The sequence below is a fragment of the Budorcas taxicolor genome, chromosome 4 (assembly GCF_023091745.1).
Source record: "Budorcas taxicolor isolate Tak-1 chromosome 4, Takin1.1, whole genome shotgun sequence".
Taxonomy (NCBI): domain Eukaryota; kingdom Metazoa; phylum Chordata; class Mammalia; order Artiodactyla; family Bovidae; genus Budorcas; species Budorcas taxicolor.
The window spans coordinates 87596612-87619525 of NC_068913.1; the positions used below are offsets into that span (position 1 = coordinate 87596612).

The 22914-nt window shown below is 39.3% G+C and overlaps 1 protein-coding gene across 1 annotated transcript in view; it reads left to right on the top strand.

The window, feature by feature from the left end:
- Nucleotides 1-22914, top strand: part of CPED1 (cadherin like and PC-esterase domain containing 1) — a 324989-nt gene that overhangs the window by 264623 nt on the left and 37452 nt on the right. Inside the window, exons 16-17 of the mRNA XM_052638461.1 lie at nucleotides 9966-10083; nucleotides 19239-19375. Coding sequence (XP_052494421.1) covers nucleotides 9966-10083; nucleotides 19239-19375 — 255 coding nt within the window. The remainder of the gene's footprint in view (nucleotides 1-9965; nucleotides 10084-19238; nucleotides 19376-22914) is intronic.

The following is a 22914-nucleotide window of genomic DNA, read 5'->3' on the forward strand; positions in this document are numbered from 1 at the left end:
TAAAGTTACATTTTTCCTGTGTAACTATGGAATATCTTAGGGGGATGACCTTTAGTCTGACTAACATGCGTTAAAATATAAGACAATGCAAAGAAAGGGTTTTCCTGTCAGAGCACAATTATTTTTATAGGTATCTCATTTTACATTGTTGCTGCTGCTGCTAAGTCACTTCAGTCATGTCCAACTCTGTGCGATCAGGATATGTTTATACTAAAAAGTAATATTAAATTTTGACCTTATACTATCAAAGCAGTTTTGATGCTCAGTTTTGGGTGTATCAGCATTTCTTCTAAACAGAATTTAGCTACATATAGTGTGCTTTGAGCTTAACTGTAGATGTACAGGTTGCTGATTAGTGAGTCTTTAAAAATGCTATTTAGTACTCTAAAAATACTATTACAGTCTCAAAGGAGGCGGAATTTATAAATTAAGATATGTAATGATAGAATTATTTTGTAACCTAACGTATTTCACTTGGTTTAAGCTCCCCTAGGTTTTAAAGTCTCACAATTCTAAGGATCACTGTATGTGTACCTGTGTGTGCGTGTTAGGTGTGTATTGGTGTAGGTGTCTTTGTATAGAAGTTACCACGATGAATGAAGTCAGGAAGTGCTCCCACAAAACTACTGTAACTATATGTTTTATTAAAATATTCAGCTCTATTTGTGCCATTTGAATTTCTTACCAGAGTTAGGAAAACTGCAACATATGGGATCTTAGTTCTCTGACCAGGGATTGAACCTGTGCCCCCTTCACTGGAGACATAGGATCTTAACCATTGGACCACCAGGGAAGTCCCAAAAGCTGCATTTTTAACAATCACAACCTTCTATACTTTATTAGTGGACTATTTATAAGTGGGGCAGTCCATGTTGCAAAACTTACCATAGCAGTTATGGTCGCTGTGACTGATCACTGTTTCCTGAGAAGACCTGCTTGCTGTTTTATATGTGGCAAACGTTTGTTATGTTTGGTGTCATGTTCTTGATAATATACATCTTTTAAAATATCTCTGTAGCCTACTGCCTATTTTCACTCACAGTAATATTTCTGCTTCAGTCTACAAATAATTAATTTGCTCCTTTGGAATATGAAACAAGCTTTTCTTTCTGTCATTGTTATTATTGTTCTGTCATTTCCCAAACGGATCCAGTTTCTTCAACGTGCAAGAGAGTCCATGGTTATACATTCAGCTCCAATTCCACATGCTTTGTTCACAAATCAAAAAGAACTGAAGTTCTTCAAATATCCAGACATAAAATCATTCTTCTTTGTTTCATTTGCATTCGCATCTACCCTTCTGGACTCCATCTGGAACCCAAACCAAAAGTGTTGAAAGACCACAACAAAGGCTGCTTTCCTTGGAGCTCACCGGAAATGGGAAGCATTAGTCATTTCACAGGCCCCTGTCTCACTAGATTTTCCAGTCCAAATTCTACAAATCCTGGAGACTCAGATGTATTTCTAAATTGAGAATACAGGGTGCCTTTCAGAATGGACTCCAGCAAGCAGGATCACATTGGCCTCACCCTGTTTAATTTGGAGACCCAACAGAGCTTCCCTGGTGGCTCAGTGGTAAAGAACCCACCTGCCGTGCAGGAGACGTGACAGGAGCCATGGGTTCGATCCCTGGATTGGAAAGGTCTGCTGGAGGAGGAAGTGGCAACCCACTCCAGTATTCTTGCCTGTAAAAATCCCATTAACAGAGAAGCCTGACAGGCTACAGTTCATGGGGTGGAGAAAGAGTTGGACACAACTTAGCGAATGAACAATTTAAGATTAAAAAAAAGAGAAAATTGTATATTGCTAGTTGAGGGATTTGTAATGCATGAGAAATATAAAGAAGTGTTCCAAATATTGAGGTCATATTAGTAAATTTAATTGACTAGAGCTAATTCATCTGTTTATAATTTGCTTCAATTTCCTTTGTTCCTGAGTTCATAGGGGACTAAGAATTCTTAGGATAATATACCAGCACTTTTCAGCTGATGATTGTTTAAGGAAAGAAACACAAACAATGATGTTATCTTATATGATAGCTCATTACTACTTGGATTCTAATGTGTTATAAATAAGGCTATGAAGCCCAAAATACAAATAGCAACTCAAAACTTCATTTGGCTACCTAACACCAAGTTCTATTATTTTTAAAAAACAATTAAAATTAAAAACTTGAACTGTTACTAAAACAGGATAACATCTACGGCCATACCACCCTGAACGCACCCGATCTTGTCTAAAACAGGATAACATCAAGCATTGAAACACATCAACTTTTAAAGCAGTGTTGTTAGAGGTCCCTTCTGCACAAAATAGAATGACTTGACTGGCTACTTAGTTTCATTAAAATTTAAAATAAGGCAATTATATAGGTAAACCTTGTTCATTGCAAATATTTTATTAAAACAAACTAAAGTCAAAATGTCCCTTACTCCTCCATAAAAATGTTTAATTTTGTACTGTCCCTTAAAAGAGCAGCTGCTTAGTAAAAAAATTTATAAGTTTTATAAAAGAGGACAGAGACTAGCAACTTCTCTGATAAGAATCTTTAAACAGAAGAAAATTAAAGAAGCTTCATTCATTGCCATGATCCTAAATTTTGTGTCATTTGAGTGAGCCTAGGATTAAAATCATGATTCCAAAATAATTTTACTGATCTCTATCTATTTGCTGTCTTGTTCTCCAAATGCCATGCACTTGGAGCTTGAATGGCTATAATCCTCACTCAGTTTTAGAATGCTTCATGTTCCTCCTTCTACCTGGAACATGTACTCAATTCCCTTTTAGTTATATTTCCTCTGATAAACTATTAACTCTGTGGACGCAGGACAGTATTAAATGACTATGCAGACCCATAGTCCTTTACAGCCCTCAGTAGGAACCAAACCTGTCAATGTCATGATTTGGACTTCTAGTTCCCAGAACTGTAAAACAAACTTCACTTGTTCAAAGCACCCAGTTTATAGTACTATACAGGAGCCATAGGAAACTAATATACCTTCAAAGGAGCTACCAATACTTTTCTGATGTCCTATTCTTTTACTTTGCCATTTTAAATGTTATTTTCTTTACTTAAATTTGTATTTTTTTAAAAACAAACTTGATTCATACCAATGGTAAAATCTTCAAAATAGTTCATTTTTGCTTCCCCATCTCTAGCCTACCATCCTTAATCTTCCAAGGGAGCCACTGTCCAGTGTTTCCAGCGTGTCCTTCTGGAATCTGTGTATGCACAGTCAAGCATATGCACGTTTCTAGCACTTTATTTTACTAAATAAGATCAAGATGTATTTAATGTCCTGAAACTTGCTTTATTGCCCTTAATATCTGTCTCTCCATACCTTTACTCTGCCTTCTTCTCTTCAGAGAATTAGTGTTCCATCATATATGGACGTATAACTTGTTTTGCCAGTTCCCTATTGATGGACAATTAAGGTGTACCAAGTTTTCTGTTATTACACAAAGTGCTCTAGTAAATTTCCTTGCACATGAATCTTTGTAAACTTTACCAAGTATATTTGTAGGATTAAATCTTAGCAGTATAATTATATTTGTGAGTTATTTCCAATTATCTTCTAAAAAGTAAATAAATCTCCTTTAATATGCATTTATATGAGAGCATTCTTTTCTTTATGAAAAACATTCAGTTTTAGGATCACTGTGGTATGTAAAAGACAATTTCAGATGGACTATGCTGTAATGATTTATCGCTAATGTATACCTCAGCTGATTATTCTATACATATTCATTCAGTGTCTGATACTATGAATCTCACAATAGCTACTATTTTATGGCTGGCTGACTACAACACAAGCAAAGCAGTTGTTAAATTTAGAGAAAATGTGAAGATAGAAAATAATTCATCCCCTTGGAACAAGATAGTGAAATTAGCTCATCAGGAACTTTGTCTCTTATGGGAAAAAGAACAGTCTTAATCTGAAAGAGGACTCTGCCTCTCTGGGAGAAGCAACTGTGCCAAGACTGTCAGGTTTGAGCGGTCACGACTAACTTACGAAAAATAACATCATCCCAGGGAAAGGGAATGGGTCCCTCTGGGAAAAGCTGGGCATCACGAGGAATGGCTGTATATTTTAAAATTTAAAATGTGGACATTTTTCATTATTTAGTGGAAGAAAAGGAGAACTGTTTGATCTTAAAAGAATGATTCAGTGGGGCCAGAAAGTAGGTAAGGTTTCACGATACCTACCCCGGATGGCTCAGTGGGTAAAGAATGCACCTCCCAATGCAGGAGACATAGGTTTGATCCCTGGGTTGGAAAGATTCTCTGGAGGAGGAAATGGCAACCCACTCCAGTATTCTTGTCTGGAAAATCCCATGGACAGAGGGGCCTGATGGGCTACAGTCCAAACAGTCACAAAAAGTCAGACATGACTGAGCGACTAAGCACACACACCAGATCAAATAGTCCAATTTGATATTGCTCTAAAAACAAAGCAAAATCACATTAAAAATGAAAACCACTAATCCCTTTGTGGGCAAATACTTCTGTAAAAACTAGATGGACTTCCAGGAGAATTGGTAACAAGAACAGTGGCCATGTATTCATGGGTAGGGCAGAGAGGAAAGCCAAGGGCACCTTAATATCTTTTGTTGGTCACTAAGGCATTTCATGAAAAGTTAAGCACATTTTTAAAATCATTATACACACACACACACACACACACACACACACACACACACACTATGCACATGTTTGAATGAGAAAATCTGTTAATTATCTTGTTACACTGTATTGAAAGCTCTGACAGTCCATTCAGGAATTTATGAAGTCTCCAGCAAAGGGATACACTCTAAAGGTGGAGCTTTCTGGGGTTAATTTTAAGCATCTCTGCTAAATTCTGCTATTTCCATATCTAGATTAAGGGGCTCCAAGCCAGAAGAGCTATTATTCATTTACTTGAATATGCCTGAACTTGATCAAATTACTAATCACACCAGTGAAGAAAGAATGATGGATGCTAATGAGTTTTTCCCTTTCAAAAATTGTTTAATTTTTTATTAGTGAGGTTTATCACTTTTAAGATCTAAAGGGATAGTCAATGATTCATGTGGTCTGAGAACAGGTTTTGTAAATACTTAGAGGAAGAGAGAAGTTTGGCTGCATGTTATATTTCCATGTTGGTTTGACCAGGGTTGTAAGCAGCAGGAGTGGTCACCCTGTCTGGCTCTCACTTACACTACATTTCTCTGTGCTCTGTATTATGTTTACTGTGTTATCATAGGCTTGTATGTGGAGTCCTGGGTATTCAGTAAGTGTCAACACTGAACATTTAAAAATATTATCATTCTCTATTGTCAGTCATTTGTTTCAGCATCTTTGAAGTCAAGTCAGAACATGCTTCTATATTATTACAATATATTTGTTCTAAGCTGCACCAAAGAGGACAATTAGAACAAATAAGATGGAGATTTCAGTTCAGGATTAAGAAGAAACTTATGATGATGAGCTGGATTATGCTTGAGGTCAGGGACCTGCTTTCACAGCAAGGCGCTTTGCAGGTTCTCGGTATTAAATCAATCTTTCCATTGGAAAGCTGTATCCAGAATTGTTCAGAACCACATCATGGATTATCATTCTTCCTCTGAAGAGGAGTTTAGGGTAGATAACCTCAGAGGTGCATCTTAAGAAAAAAATGACACATAGGTTATCAGCATATCAGTTTTTTCAATAATGTTTTTCTTTTGTGCCTAAGATGTCAGATAAATCCTTTAGTCACCTAATGACCTCTGACATGCAATTCCTTCTGCTTGAAAGTCTCATCCCCTCTGAAGGATTTTCATATCCTTCAGTTCAGATATAGTCTCTCAAAAAGGCTGCTTGTGACTAATGTATCTGAAATAGCCCACATCCACTCATCGAAAATTGAGTTTGTTTCCTCACAGGACAAGCCATCAGTGCACCTAACAATCTGATTGATTGATAGACCAATGACATGTCCAACTTTGACAGGGGAGACCATCTGGGACTTTGGCACCTGTGATCTAGGCTCTTTTTAATGCCCTCCCAATGAGGACTAGGACACTATCATACACCTGCCCACCTGAGAGACCCCAAACAAGCAATCATCTTTAGGCAAACTTTTATCTAAACCCAGACTTTTCAACATTATTTGCATTATTAGTAGATTGAACACAACATCTCAGCATGAAATACCTGAGTTTAGGTGACTGCGTGGCATGTTCTCAGTATGCTTCATTTGGAATATATTATTCTGGAATGAAACAAGGTCTTCAGTTGTTTCCTTAATTATATGCCTGGGAAATCTTCCCATCTTAGTCCATTAGATCTGTCTTTATACATATTCTTTATGCATTGTGTGAGGGTTTCTCTGGAGTAGACTCTAAGAACTCTAACTTCGGGGCTATGGAATCTGTGAATTTTTGAGCTTAGTGTAAATTACCTTCTGAAGAAGCTGAACTAATTTGTGTTGCTTATCAGCAGTGTATAACAGTAATTATTTCTCCATGCCCTCCCTAATATTTGATATATATAGTTTTAAAAAATCTGATAGACATATAATGCCTTAAATAAAGGTCTCAGTTCAGTTTAGTCACTCAGTTGTGTCCAACTCTTTGCAACCCCATGAATCGCAGCACGCCAGGCCTCCCTGCCCATCACCAACTACCGGAGTTCACTCAGACCCACATCCATCAAGTCAGTGATGCCATCCAGCCATCTCATCCTCTGTCGTCCCCTTCTCCTTCTGCCCCCAAACCCTCCCAGCATCAAAGTCTTCTCCAATGAGTCAACTCTTCACATCAGGTGGCCAAAGTACTGGAGTTTCAGCTTTAGCATCATTCCTTCCAAAGAAATCCCAGGGCTGATCTCCTTCAGAATGGACTGGTTGGATCTCCTTGCAGTCCAAGGGACTCTCAAGAGCCTACTCCAACACCACACTTCAAAAGCATCAATTCTTCGGCGCTCAGCCTTCTTCACAGTCCAACTCTCACATCCATACATGACTACTGGAAAAACCATAGCCTTGACTAGACGGACCTTAGTCGGCAAAGTAATGTCTCTGCTTTTGAATATGCTATCTAGGTTGGTCATAACTTTTCTTCCAAGGAGTAAGCGTCTTTTCATTTCATGGATGCAGTCACCATCTATAGTGGTTTTGGATCCCAAAAAAATAAAGTCTGACACTGTTTCCACTGTTTCCCCATCTATTTCCCATGAAGTGATGGGACCGGATGCCATGATCTTCATTTTCTGAATGTTGAGCTTTAAGCCAACTTTTTTACTCTCCACTTTCACTTTCATCAGGAGGCTTTTTAGTTCCTCTTCACTTTCTGCCATGAGGGCGGTGTCATCTGCATATCTGAGGTTATTGATATTTCTCCCAGCAATCTTGATTCCAGCTTGTGTCTCTTCCAGTCCAGCGTTTCTCATGATGTACTCTGCATAGAAGTTAAATAAGCAGGGTGACAATATACAGCCTTGGCGTACTCCTTTTCCTATTTGGAACCAGTCTGTTGTTCCATGTCCAGTTCTAACTGTTGCTTCCTGACCTGCATACAGATTTCTCAAGAGGCAGTTAGGTTAGGTGGTCTGGTATTCCCATGAATGATCTCTGTTCGTCTCCAAGGCAAACCATTCAATATCACGGTAATCCAAGTCTATGCCCCAACCAGTAATGCTGAAGAAGCTGAAGCTGAACAGTTCTATGAAGATCTACAAGACCTTTTAGAACTAACACCCCAAAAAGATGTCCTTTTCATTATAGGGGACTGGGATGCAAAAGTAGGAAGTCAAGAAACACCTGGAGTAACAGGCAAATTTGGCCTTGGAATGCGGAATGAAGCAGGGCAAAGACTAATAGAGTTTTGCCAAGAAAATGCACTGGTCATAGCAAACACCCTCTTCCAACAACACAAGAGAAGACTCTACACATGGACATCACCAGATGGTCAACATCGAAATCAGATTGATTATATTCTTTGCAGCCAAAGATGGAGAAGCTCTATACAGTCAACAAAAACAAGACCAGGAGCTGACTGTGGCTCAGATCATGAACTCCTTATTACCAAATTCAGACTCAAATTGAAGAAAGTAGGGAAAACCACTAGACCATTCAGGTTTGACCTAAATAAAAGTCTAGTCTCCACTAAAAACAAATGAATAGATAGATGAACAGATAGGTATCACACATACATGAACATATATCATTCATAGAAGTTTATTCAAACTAAATCTTCTCACATCATTATAAACTTTATGCTATTTTAATTGCTTTATTATAATATAATGAACATTTTAACACAAATCATATTTCTAATTTTAAACAGTTTCCTAAAATTCAACTTCAGTCATGAATTAAAAAATGAAAATATGTGTACTGAATCAAGATTTTAAAAAGTCCTCACACTACCCCCATTCCTTTTGTTCCCTGTTGCCCTGGATCTTTTGTGTGAGATCCAGGAATCTGAGTTGGTGGTTAAGATGTTTAAAAGTGTGAGAGAAGGTGACTAGAAATTGCTTGTTAGAGGCAGAAATACAGAGCAAAGAAGAGGTCAAACTAATTATTTCTCTCCATTACTGAGAATGCATGATATGAAAGGGGGGTCAATTAACTCTAACCTTTTACACATTCAGCAAATATTTATTGTTGTCTACTATACACCAGCGATGGGATTTATGTGTGAGGGAAATAATTATCCATTCTCGTGGAGTATTCAGTGCAGTGGAAAAGGCACAAATAACAAGTGCAATTACCAAATGGTGAAGACGATGAAGGAAACGAAGGATGCTGATGTGGACAGAAGCTGATGCATCACTGTGCTGCCATTTCAAGAGACCTCAAACACAAAAAGATGCTCTCCATGCAAAATTAGGAAGAAAGCATTCCTGCTACTGCTAAGTTGCTTCAGTCGTGTCCAACTCTGTGAGACCCCATAGATAGCAGCCCACCAGGCTCCCCCGTCCCTGGGATTCTCCGGGCAAGAACCCTGGAGTGGGTTGCCATTTCCTTCTCCAAAGCAGGAAAGTGAAAAGTGAAAGTGAAGTCGCTCAGTCGTGTCCAACTCTTTGCAACCCCATGGACTGCAGCCCACCATGCTCCTCCGTCCATGGGATTTTCCAGGCAAGAGTACTGGAGTGGGGTGCCATTGCCTTCTCCGAGAAAGCATTCCTAACAGATATCATTGCATTTTTAACCTGACCTTAATCGTGGTAGACTGAGAGAACCCAGTGAAAAGGGTGGCAGTGGAACCAGATGAGGTCGGTTTGAAGGACATAGGACAGGTACAAGTGCCTACAGCTTTGTAGGATAAGCTAAGAGAAAACAAGAGAAGGATGATATACCGGAGAAGAGGAAAGATTTCAAAGCCAATGAATTGCCTCTCTGCCAGTGCATATGGCAGACTACAGAAGGCATTGCTTGGTGCAGAACATGCCTCTTCTCTAATGAGTTTCATTGCAGTGAGCTGTTACCTACCTACTTTTATAAATAGGTAAAATGTTTTAGATAAAATATACATATTTGATTCCATTTCTAGTAAATCATAGATCTTAAATAAATGTGTATTGAAATGAAATGCATGTTAAATTAACATTCTCCCCAAATATTTCCTATTTGTTATCTCACATCACATTTCCCCCCTTGATGTATTGCCCTCTGTTATACTATGTTATATTTTTTAATGAGTCAACAACACAAAGGTATATTTTTTTTTAAATAACTAACACCTATTTCTTTAAAAATTGGCAGAGCAATAACGTGACTATCAATGCCAAAATAAAGATTATCATTAGAATTTATATGAATCCCCTAATAGAAGCAGCTATTAATAGCAAAAACAACTATCGAATAAATATCAAGGGTAAACATGGATTGCTCCCTTTTATCTATAAAGGTTATTTGGCAGAGAAAGTCTTATTTTTGAGATTTTATTACTACAGGTCAGGTTAATTACTATGACAGCTAACTTTTATCATTTTAATGCAGGATTGTGGTTTGCTGATTCAGCCAGAGGAAACCTGTGGGTTACAGCCTGTTTCCTCTGACTACATTGAAGCCATTTCACAGCCCGAACTAAAGACTTGTCCATCTGGGGATACAAAAGGTGACTATTACACTGATATCATTTCTTTTTAAAAAAAAAATCCCTTAATATACATAAGTAGTAGATGGTTGCTTAAGCTATTCTTCTACAAAAAAATAATCAAGGTGATATGGTGCTTTTTAATTAGTATGAACTGCCACACACATAATTAATGAAAATGCATTGTTTGAGTATGTGAAATATTTGATTGATCAAATGCTTTTCTTTTCACCTTCTGCTTTCTTCTTAGTTTAATGCATATTCATCATAGATCTCAGTCAAAAAGTCATAACACAGAGTCACAGCCTTCCCTTGAGCCTCTGACTTGTTTTCCTTACTGTCTATTTTCATAGCACCCAGTGTTTTTCTTCCTTTGCAGCTTCCACAATTATTTAAACGATTGTTGTTCATTGTTGTTCAGTTGCTAACTCGTGTCTGACTCTTTGCGACCCTATTAAATGGTTAAGTATGTAATTGACTTTGATGTCAGTGTTCCCAGGCTGTAAGCTGGATGAGGACAAGGGGTCTCATTTATTCAGGCTCTACCAATTCACTTAAAATTATAATTTCTACAGAGTAGGTACAAAATAAGTTGACCTTGTGAACCCAAAGAACTGCAAAGGATAGAAGTTCAGTTTTATATAATTTCTTCAAGTTAAAAAAAAATCTTTGGGAATGGACACTAATGTCTCCCATATATTGAACATGAATAGAGGCAGGGAAATTGGGATGTCAAATTCAAATTACATGTCCTTGCTATTGTAAATAGTGCTACAGTGAACACTGGGATACAGGAAAACACCCTAAATGTCCATCAACAGAGGAATGGATAAAGAAGATATTATATATAATATATATATATATAATGGAATATTACTCAGCTATAAAAAGAAACAAAATTGTGTCATTTGTAGTGATGTGGATGGACCTATAGTCTGTCTTATAGAGTGTTGTAAATGAGAAAGAGAAAAACAAATATCATATATGTATGGAATATAGAAAGATGGTACATATGAACCTATTTGCAGGGCAAGAATAGAGACGCAGATGTAGAGAATGGATATGTAGACACAGAGGGGAGGGGAGGGTGAGACGAATTGAAAGATAGCACAGGCATATATACACTGCTGCTGCTGCTGCTAAGTCGCTTCAGTCGTGTCCGACTCTGTGCGACCCCATAGACGGCAGCCCACCAGCCTCCACCATCCCTTGGATTCTCCAGGCAAGAACACTGGAATGGGTTGCCATTTCCTTCTCCAGTGCATGAAAGTGAAAAGTGAAAGTGAAGTAACTCAGTCGTGTCCGACTCTTTGCGACCCCATGGACTGCAGTCGTGTCTGACTCTTTTAACCCCATGAACTGCAGGCTACCAGGCTCCTCCGTCCATGGGATTTTCCAGGCAAGAGTCCTGGAGTGGGGTGCCATTGCACTACCATGTGTAAAATAGCTAGCTAGCGGGAAGTTGCTGTATAACACAGGGAGCTCAGCTTGAGCTCTGTGATGACCTAGAGGGGTGGGATGAATGGGGTGAGAGGGATGTCCAAGAGGGAGGTGATGTATGTATACAAATAGCTGATTCACTTCATTCTACACCAGAAATTAACATGACATTGTAAAACAATTATACTCCAAGAGAAAAAGTAAATAAATAGAGAGATCCACTTCTAAACAATTCAAATTGCATTATTCAATCCTGCCTAAACCGAGGGCAGATCTGGAATGAGACACTTTGGAGGCACTGTCCACTTCCCCTGTTTCTTTCCTTCCTCAGCATTCTTCTTTGAGTGGAGACCAGTGGAGACCAGTGAGGTTAAGCCAAAGTTGGGACTAAAAATACCTCCAAGGCAGTAAGAGGAGCAAAGAGCATCTCCTCTGTGCTTCCTGGTTACCGCTCTGGCCTCCTGACCCCAGGTCTCCCTTCATCTAAGAAGTCTGAGAAAACACTCAGGAGCTTTTCTACCCTTGCCATGAACTTCACACTACAGCTTGAATGGGAAATGAGTTTCACAAACGGGTGGGACAAATTGCAATTTGGCATGCATGGCTAACAAACGTGGGCATTTCCCAGTTCGGGAACATGTGTCCCAAATAATAAATTACAGACAGTGCATAGAGAGGGATTTACCCATTACAGTGTGTCGGGTGGTATGATTTATGATTCTCGGCTAAATGAGATATATACTCTTGTATACAAAGGAGACATCCATATGTCTAGGTATTTTTTTTTAATCAGATGACAATTTATGAGAACCATAAAACAACTTAATTCAATTCCTCCTACTGAACCAAGTCAAAAGTTCTTCAATAAAAAGTTGAAGGTACATTACTGAGATTCCTCAAGAAGTGGCAATTTCTTCTGTCTGTTAAACTTATACTAACTTTTGCCAAGCCCTGTTCTGAAGCTGTCTCTGTACCTAGTCCTTACAACAGAGGCTGCCATAAAACAGGAGCCTTCTGGGAACTTGAGTAGTTAGGCTTCTTTGAAACAAAACAAAGCCCATATTCCTCAATCTGACAATAATCTAACCTATCCTATCTCTCCTAACTCCTCCGAGACTCTGGACCTCATTTCATACTGATAATCGGCTGCAGGACTCCAGCTCTTGTTCATGCTGATCCCTGCTCCTAAAAGTCATCTTCCCATCTTGATCCAAGTTCTCCTGATGCCATATCCTCTTCTCCAGGAAGTCTTTCTTTACCACCTCACCCCCAGATTTGCTTCTCTTTTATGTGGCTCAGATGGTAAAGAATCTCTGCAGTAAGGGAGACCTGGGCTTGATTCCTGGTTCAGGAAGATCCCCTGGAGATGGAAACAGCTACCCACTCCAGCATTCTTGCCGGGAGAATTCCATGGACAGAGGAGACTGGTGGGCCACAGTCCATGGGGTTGCAAAGAGTCGGACAGGAGTAACGAACACTTTCACATGCACCCAGAATATCCTATGCACACGTCTTCAGATAGCACTTACCTCGTAATGTTTCAGGTGTCTGAGTCACATGTTCCTGTCTCTATCAGTAGTCTTCAAAGCGGAATAATATAGCCCAGCAAGGAGAGAGAGAGAGGTACAGAACAGCACAGGGAAGAAGCCAGTAAAGATGAAAATATGTGTACCTTTATTTTTATATAATCATGCTTATTTTATTTTTTATGATGGAAATAATATATACATATGAGTATATGTACATGTAGCACAAGGCAGGTGCATTAACATGTCAAAGGCGCATCAGCCATAAGTTTGTCCTGAAGGCTGTATGAGATTTCAAGTGTGTCCAGAGCAAAGACTGTACCTTATTCGTCTTTCAGTGTCTAATATATGATTAAAAAATTGTTGCTGAACTAAAACCAAGATTCAAGGCCTCCTTTCTTTCACAGAAGACTGTGAAATCAACGAACGGTAACCCCCCTACCCTTGAGGTGCTAGAGACCTAAAGATTCAAGGTAAATGAGTGAGTTCAGAGATAAGTGTGCAAGGATGGATTTTTTTTTTTCTTTTTCTCTCTTTTATTCCTGGAGATGATTTAATGGTAGGACTCCCCTCTGTTGAAAGAAGTTGTCACACCAGATGACACTGAAGGATGCTTATTTTAGGTGCTTTAGATTTAGCATATAAGTTCATAGAATGGTCCCCAAACCTTATTTTCACAGCACATTACAGTTATCTGCCAGAAATGGATCCATTGTTTTTCTCCTTGAAAAATGTTCTTTGAATAACACCAGCTAATATAATTTGAGTGATTTTTTTTATTAAGTTGAATTTTGAAAATAATTTAACTATAAAATACAACCTAAGAATAAAATATTTTGCCCAAGAAAGAAAAAAATAATTCTTCTAATTTGCAGACAGAAGTTTATATGATCACTGAATGAGAATTACCCTTAAAGAAAATGGTTTAGATTATATTTTATAATATATAAAAAAAACTTTTATCATATCTTTTTAGAAGGAAATATAGCAACTTATACTTTAATAATTCTAATAATACTGAAAATATAGATTTTTTCTTCTCAATTAAAAACTGCCTTGTTTTATAGCATTATAGAGTCAGAAATTAGTGCTATTGTTTATATGATTTTACATCTCACTAAATAACAAAGTTTAACTTCTTTTCTCTATTATATCACCCAATTCAATTCACATAAATGGCTGAAATCTAACTTGCATTAAATATAAAGCTATAATGATAAATTAAATAACTTCTCCCCAAAGGTAGTTTCATTCTTCAGAATGTTATTCCCTATGACATATGTCATATTTTATTTCAGAAATCACAGCTTTGATTCATTCATTGTTTAAAAATATAACATAGAATGTATGCCCTCCTTTTTGACAATTTTTGGTGAGCTGGAATCATTTAAAATGTCAAGAAATCCCAGTCCTGCAGATGTTATACAGATGTCTATTTCAAGTAGTATTACTAACTCACAATAAAAAAACATTGTTAAGCAATACAAAAATGCAAAGAGTTATGACTATAAATATATGGTAGTATAAACCACTGGGGCTAAATTTTCAGGGACCCAATCAGGTATCTTTTTTATGTGCATGTGATTTTATGCTCACAAACTAATGGTACCCATATTAGCATCTTTGTGCATGCAATTGGTCACATTTCTTCAGCCTTAGCAGCAAATGGCCACAGATCTCAGTTTGTGAAAAATTAGCTGTCAACAAATTTACGGGGGGAGACAGTGTTTGGGCAAAGAGGATACACATGTTGTTAGAAACTCAAGGTTCTGAGGAAAACTGAGCCTTTCAAAGTATTATTAAATAATATATCATTGGCAGAAACACATGTGTGTCCCCAGTGTGCCACCATCTTATGAAAAAACAAAAATAATCTATTTAAAACAGTCTCTGAATACATGAACCCACTGAGAAAATTCAGCTTTTAAAAACAAAAATACATGTATTATGACAACCTGCTTGTGGCTTTTCTGTCAGTGCTACCAGAGAGATTGCTGGGCCATATTGTCCTTTCAGCTGATGGCTTTGTGCTGCTCTAACCTAACATGATGAATGGATCAGCACTTTGGAGACTCTGAGACTTCAATTCTGGTCCAGCCCTGTCATTGACATGATCCTACTTGCATTATTTAGCATCTTGGGTCTCAGTTATCCTCACTTTAAAAGCAAAGGATGGAAAAGAGGTGATCCCAGGCCCCTTCCAACTGCATCCACAACCCACAAAATCTCTATGGAGAAAAAGAAAAAAGGCTTTTTCAGAAGGAGATTTTCTTGAGGAATTCTTCGACGAAGGATAAACTGAAGGCCATGTCTAAATCAGATTGTATTAGGAGCCAAACAAATATGTGAAGGAAGTGGATTATTGATTACAAACTCTGTATGTAGGGCGAAATCAGAATTAGAATATTCTCAATGAAACCCACAGAAGAATTATAAAAGAGAATTGGATGGAGAAACAAACACTTTTGAGAAGAGTTTTCATTTTGCCACTCACAACCCAACACCGCTCCCAAATGTTCGGTGTTGTAGCTTTTAGTGTTAATACTATTCTCTACGTCTCCAAACTTTGGGAACACCTTTCACTAAGCAGACCTTCTTTTTCTCCCCAGTATATACAATCTGTCATGGACAACAGTCACTTGCTCAGTCTCACTACAGTCAGGTCTGTCTCTTCACTTAAAATCACCCATTATACCTCTCTGAATCTTATCTATTCACAAATACCTCCTCACATCTTATCTGCTCCCATGGAACCTGCCAGACAACTCTGACTCCCGTGCTGTCTTTATTCTGAATTGCCATGGGTTGCTGAGGGTGAAGTGGGGTGAGGGCAGGAAATATATTCATCAACATCTAGTATAAAGGCGCTGTGGCAGATGCTACACATATTTTTCATATAGAGAAGTAAGTGCAATCATGAAAAGATTAAGTAATTTTTCTAAGATAAACAATGGTCCTCAACCTTGACTACATATTGGAATCACCTGAAAAGCTTTTAAAAATACATTGATGCCTGAGTTCCACATCCAGTGGTTCTGATGTAATCCGTCTAGGGCACAGCCTGGGCGTGAGGATTTTTTAAACTTTTCCAGCTGACTTTGTAAAAATTTTTGTTTATTTATTTTTGGCTGTGTTGGGTCTTCTTTGCTGCGTGGGCTCTTTGCTCGTTGCTGTCAGCGGGGACTTCTCTCTACCTTTTGTCATGTTGGCCTCCCATTGCGGTGGCTTCTCTTGGTGCAGAGCATGGGCTCTAGGGCTGCCAGGCTTCTAGTGGTTGCAGCTTGTGGGCTCTAAGCACAGGCTCAGTAGTTGTGGCACACGGGCTTAGTTGTGCCATGTCAAGTGGGATCTTCCCAGACCAGGGATTGAACCTGTGTTGCCTGAATTGGCAGGCTGATTCTTTACCACTGAGCCACCAGAGAAGTCCCTCAGATGACTTTATATACTACACTGAGGTCTACAGAGCTCCATGGAGGCAGAGCTCAGGTGTGTCTGTCTCCAAAGCCCAAGATCTTTGAGTTCCACTCGTTTTACTCAATTATGAATTACCTATTCTTAAGCTTTTGACATGTATAAATAGCAATTTTATACCTGTAATTTAACCCTTCACCTGATTATGATTTTTGAAGTTTCACATTATAGTTAAGAGCATGGACTCTGGGACAGTCTTCAGCTCCAATCCTGTATGTTTTAAATTAATATACAGCCACCTCCTAGCTGAAAGATCTTGGACAAGTTACTTAACCTTTCTGAACCCCAGTTAATACTGCAATGGGGATAATAAAAGGGTGGTTCTGAGATTAAATAAATTAACGTATTTAAGTGCTCAGGATATCCAACATCTGAGAGGCGCTATAAAAATGTTGACTATTTCTTTTTTAGTAATATTTAATAACTATTTCTTTTTAGATAACTATTTCATTATCTTATTTTACCAATGAGAATGCCTAATACCTAAGAGAGTAGATACATCAATAATGTATTGAATTAAAATCCTCCTAGATAGAGAGTAATATGTATATAGAGAAATGGAAGGTCATTCACCAGACCTGAAATTTTGGAGATATTACTTAATGGGTGGACTTTGAATAAGGCAGTTTTCTGGAATTCTCATTAAGTTTAAAAATCAAAGCAAAGAAAAAAATTTATGATGAGAGGAATAAATAAGTCCACATTGCTTTTGGACTGTCCTGTATTTCAACTTCCTGCTCCTGTTGACACAATTTGCCCCAGAGCAGTTCTGCTGTATGTTTTCTCTTCCTTGGAAGGCATGCTGTTCTCATCTCCTTTCCCTTCTATTTTCTTCTGTCTCTCCCAGTTTTTCTCTCTTAATAGACACATACTTTTTCCCTTTCTGGGATCTACCAGTAAGAGCCCTAAACTAGATCTGTTTCTGTATTTTATTATTTGTAACTATTTCCACCCACACAAAAACTCACATACACAATTCTGACATTCCTGAGTCATGAAATGCAAAGTGTATTTTACCATCCCCTGAAAGTAGAAATTCTTCACTCTAAAATTAATGTCACAGGCTTCCCCGGTGGCTCAACAGTAAAGAATCCGCCTGCAGTGCTGGAGATGTGGGTTCAGTCCCTGGATCAGGAAAATTCCCTAGAGGAGGGCATGGCAACTCATTCCAGTATTCATGCTGAGAAAATCCCATGGACAGAGGAGCCTGGCGGGCTACGGTCCATAGGGTTGCAAAGAGTTGGACACAACTGAAGTGACTAGTATGCACGCAAAATTAACGTCACACCAGATACTTTTGTTAGCAGAACCACAAATCAAAGCCAGAAGGGATAAACTTGTTTAAAACTTTCATTTGTAACTCAAAAAGTAGCCGGGAATATTTAGCTCCTCCATATTTTGAAGAGAAACATGAAGCAGTAACATCAGCGAAATCTTTGGGGTACAGTGGATGTTTGCTGGAGACGTCAAGGTATTCTCCACAGGAAATACAAATAACTGCTCTGTATTTAACATGCTGATTCAGTCTCCATTTCTGAAAAGGTGAATGGGAGAAAATAAAAATTGAAATCCAGGTGCTTTCTTGGTGGCTCAGTGGCTCCTGCAATGCAGGAGACACAGGTTCGATCCCTGGTCTGGGAAGATCCTACACGCTGCGAGGCAACTAAGCCCGAGCGCTGCAACTATTGAGTCTGTGAGCTAGAGCCCAAGGGCTGAAACGACTGAAGCCTGTTCGTCCTAGAGCCCTCACTCCACAACAAGAGAAGCTACCGCAATGAGAAACCCAGGCACCACGACTAGAGAAAAGCCAGCAAAACAAGGAAGCCCCCAAACAGCCAAAAATAAAGAAGATTATTTTTAAAAATCCAAATTATGTCTTGATATTTTTCTAATAAATTATCAATGTGTCCACTCACCCTAAAAGCTGCAACATTTGAATACGTTTTACTTTATCCATGAAATAAGAAAGATCTTACATGCAGCTTTTTAAGGGTATTCATTTATCTTATAAATGTTGACCAAAGCTTGTGCCTTACTCTGTGCCTGAAATTAGCTAGTAACAAAGGTGAGTAGAATACGTAATTGTTCTGGGTCCTTTAACTATATAATCCCATTAAATCCTCACACCAATCATGTGAGAAGCGTAGTACACTCCTCTTCTAACAGATGAAAAAATTAAGGCAACAGAGCTAGAAAGAAGTGATTCACAGCAAAAAGGCCGTATATCAAAGTAAGACTATTCTTCAAAACAGTAAATTATCAGAATATTAAAATAACTGTCTTATTATACATTGAAGCTCTTGACAGCAGAGAATATGACTATTGTTGGATTGGTAACTGAGCATGTGTTAGGCTAGGAAATATGTGTGGCCAACTATGTCAGTGTCGGTGACTCCCTATAGACTTCAGTCCTATGAAAGACCTCATGTACTGTTTGAAAATAAATAATAATTGAGTAGTATCCAAACACTTTAATTTTTTTATAAGCATGTGTTTTCACAGAACAGAATTTGCACTTGACTTCAGCATGAAATGTGTTATTTCAGAACATGACTACCTGATGTGGTTCTGTTTGGTTGGCAGGAAGCCATGCACTGTTCTCCTGGGTTTATATGAGTGTGGTCTCCTCGCTGTGATCTCTGTAATGGTGTGCCATCCATCACTGAATTCTAGACTTTCTTGCAAAGTGTAACTTCACCCATAGAAACTGAGCCGAAGAAGTTTTGCTATCTATTTCAGGCCAGTGGATCGTGCCTTGCCTTAGTTGTTCAGACAATAGGACCTGTGACTGGAGAGAAATCACTTGGCAGCCTCACCACTGCCAATACGGTGTCGTGACGAAGCCTCAACTCCAGCAGTGCCTGGGAGGAAGGAAGGTAGGTTCTGGATTCTTCAGGGGGAGGCTTTTCATTTACGCTGCCTGCAGAACTGAAAACCACACAATTGTAACTCCTAGACCCATGCCTGCTCCTTCACTCTGCAGAGGAGGACTAACTGGATGGAGTTTGACTTTTTGAATGGATGCGTTATCATAGAAGAGCCTTTTAATGATTTTTGCTCAAAATGCTCAATTGTTTCATTGTTTCCAAAGAAGTCTACTTGACAGATTGAGGCTATTAAAATCGTGTCCTGTGCTGACCCAGTTCCATGCTGGTTTTCTCAGCACACATGGGTAAGAGCTGGCCACATCAACTGACAGTTGGTGGTTCCGAGCAGCTGGCCTTGTCAACTGCAGCTCTCACAAGGCACTGCAGTTGAAATGGCCATCTGTGGCTCACACAGGCAGTGGAATGTTTCTGCATGTAAGACTTCTGCTCCAGCTTACCCCGTGCATGACACTGTTTTTACACGCTAACCTTCCTGATCTTCTCTCACGTTCCTGGGCAGGTCTCCCGTGGACCTCGCTAGACTGCTTTTCATTTAGTGCGGCTTCTAAGCTGGTTTTCTTGGACATGTGGTGTCTCCTTGCTAGGCGTGCTCTGACTAGGTAGATTCCTGCAGAGTTCTCGGACATGCAAACCGGGCGAATAGACTGAGATGCTTGGGTAATGTGAAGTAAGTAATCCTTCTCCAGATTTTAAAGTAGTTTTTAATTAGATGGACATTTCCTTATAAACTCTGTGTAAGCTCTCACACACAGGCAAGAGTGATTTAGAAAACCAACTTTTTTAAGATGCTCTGTGAATCATAAAGAAAAAGAAAGTGTTAGTCACTCAGTTGTATCTGACTTTGCAACTGCGTGGACTGTAGCCCACCAGGCTCTTGTGTCCATGGAATTCTCCAGACAAGAATTTGATACATAATGATCACTTAATAAAGATGTGTTAAGTAAATGAATACATTAAAATCTTATTTATTCCTAATCACAAACCTGTGCAGCAGCTTTCTACTTAAGAATATTGAAGTTCAGAGAGATTAATTCATCTATGATCATACATGTATGTGAGCTGCCACAATTTAGGCAGTTTTCACCACCAATCTGGACAATCCAAACTCCATATCCTAGAAATGTAGGACTGGAAGCAATGAAAGTACTTGTTGATTTAAGAAGTCAGACTTCTCCACACCCTTTCAGAATATCATTCTGACTTCAGAATTTATAGGGTTCACGAAGATTCCAAGTGAAAGTGTTAGTCGTTCAGTCGTGTCTGACTCTGTGACTCCGTGGACTGTAGCCTACCAAATTCCTCTGTCCATGGACTTTTCCAGGCAAGAATACTGAAGTGGGTTGCCATTTTCTTCTCCAGGAGATCTTCCCAACCCTGGGATTGAACCTGGGTCTCTTGCATTGCAGGCAGATTTTTTACTGTCTGAGCCATCAGGGGTGCCCAGAAGTCAAGCTTCTTCATACCTTTTCAGAATATCATTCTGACCTCAGAATTTAGAGTTTTCAAGAAGATTCCAAGATGTCGCCATATATTAACCTGAAAGTAGATGTTAAAACTCATCACTGAAGTCTGTGGCTTTGGACGGGACACTGTTTCTCAGGCTTATTTTCTTCATCTGTTTGAAAAAAAAAAGGTGTGAATCTTTATGATCTAATCCCATGCTGCAGATTAGTCAACTTTGTAAAAAGTGAAACACCTTCTTACCTGTCAGTCTTAACATACCTTAGCCTGAGTGTCTTAAATAGATTTTTATTTCTCACTGTTCTGGAGGCTGAGAAGTTCAGGATCAGGGCCTCCTGACTTTTGTTGGCTACCTTGCTCAGATGATAAAGAATCAGTTTGCAATGTAGGAGACTCAGGTTCCATCCCTGAATCAGGGGTCAGGAAGATTCCCCTGGAGAAGGAAATGGCAAACCACTCCAGGATTCTTGCCTGGAAAATTCCATGGACAGAGGAGCCTGGTGAACTACAGTCCATAGAGTTGCAAAAGAGTCGGACACTACTGAGTGACTAACACTGTAACATATTAAGTAGAAAGAGACAGAGACAGAGAAACAGAGACACAGAGAGCTCTACTGTTTTCTTCTTCTTATAAAGACACAAATCCCATCATGAAGCCTGCACCCTCATGGCCCCATCTAAAGCTAATGGGGGCTTCCCCAGTGGGTCAGTGGCAAAGAATCTGCCTGCCAGTGCAGGACCCCCAGAAGACATGTGTTCTATCCCTGGGTCAGGAAGATCCCCTGGAGGAGGAAATGGCAAGCCACTCCAGTATTCTTGCCTGGAAAAGTCCCACGGATAGAGGAGCCTGGCAGGCTACAGTCCAAAGGGTTGCAGACAGTCGGACATGACTTAGCAACTAAACAATAACAGACCTGATTGCCTCCTAAGGCTCTGCCTCCTACTACTGTCACCTGTTGAGGGTGGGATGGGGTTAGGGTTTCAACAACTGAATTTTGGGAGGACACAAGCATGAAGACCACAATGCTGTCTTTGTTCAAGGCAAATTATTAGCAACTCTACAAAGTAATGATAGGAAAAAGGGGAAGATCTTCTTCTTACCTGTTAGAGAGAGATGGTGTTACGAAGACTGAAAATAAAGGCGTGTGTTCAGATTAGGGGATCCCCACACAGACCAGCCAGGGCTTCTCTCAGTGACTGCTTGGGTCCAGAACTGTCCTTCAGACATGCAAGCTCAGAAACTCAAATTTACCAGCACACTGATGATGGTCCTAATGGTAGGACCATGGTCCTAGTAAATTAGCATCCTGGTCTGCTTTGTTTACCAGGATGCTAATTTACTCTATACACAACAAGGAAGTATTGTACATTTTTATCAGAAGAGCACAACCAGAATTAACAAAACCATCCTGCAAGCAGCATGTAGAATGCCTGCCGGGAGGAGAAAATGGGTGTGGATGCCAGGGAGGCAGAGGCTGCTTAATGGAAAAATTCCATCATCGACACTGAGGAGGCAAAGAAAGTAAAGAATGTATAGAATAATTCCATCAGTGTAAAACCTAATGCCTCCATGCTTACATACACAGAAAATTTCTGGAAGCAACAAGCCTTAAGAGTGATTACGTAAGTGCAGGGGAGTCGGAAAGGAGTGGGATGGTGACCAGATTGGCCATATATACTGCCAGGCTGGGGGCAAAACGGAAATGTGGTCAGTAATTATTATGAATTCTGAGAAGGTAAAAGCAGAGCAAGAGAGCAAGTACAGACCCTTATACACACAGACCCTGTGTGAATGCCCAGGTCACGTGGCCACAAAGCCAGATCACATAATAAATTATGGTTGTGTATGTGTGTGTGTGTGTGTGTGTGTGTGTGTGTGTGTGTGTGTTCAGTCATATCTGACTCTTTGCGACCCCATGGACTGTAGTCCACCAAGCTCCTCTGTCCACGGAATCTTCCAGGCAAGATTATTTGATTGTGTTGCCCTTTCCTTCTCCAGGGGATCTTCCTGACCCAGGGATTGAACCCTTGTCTCTTGCATCCCTTGCATTGGCAGGCAGACTCTT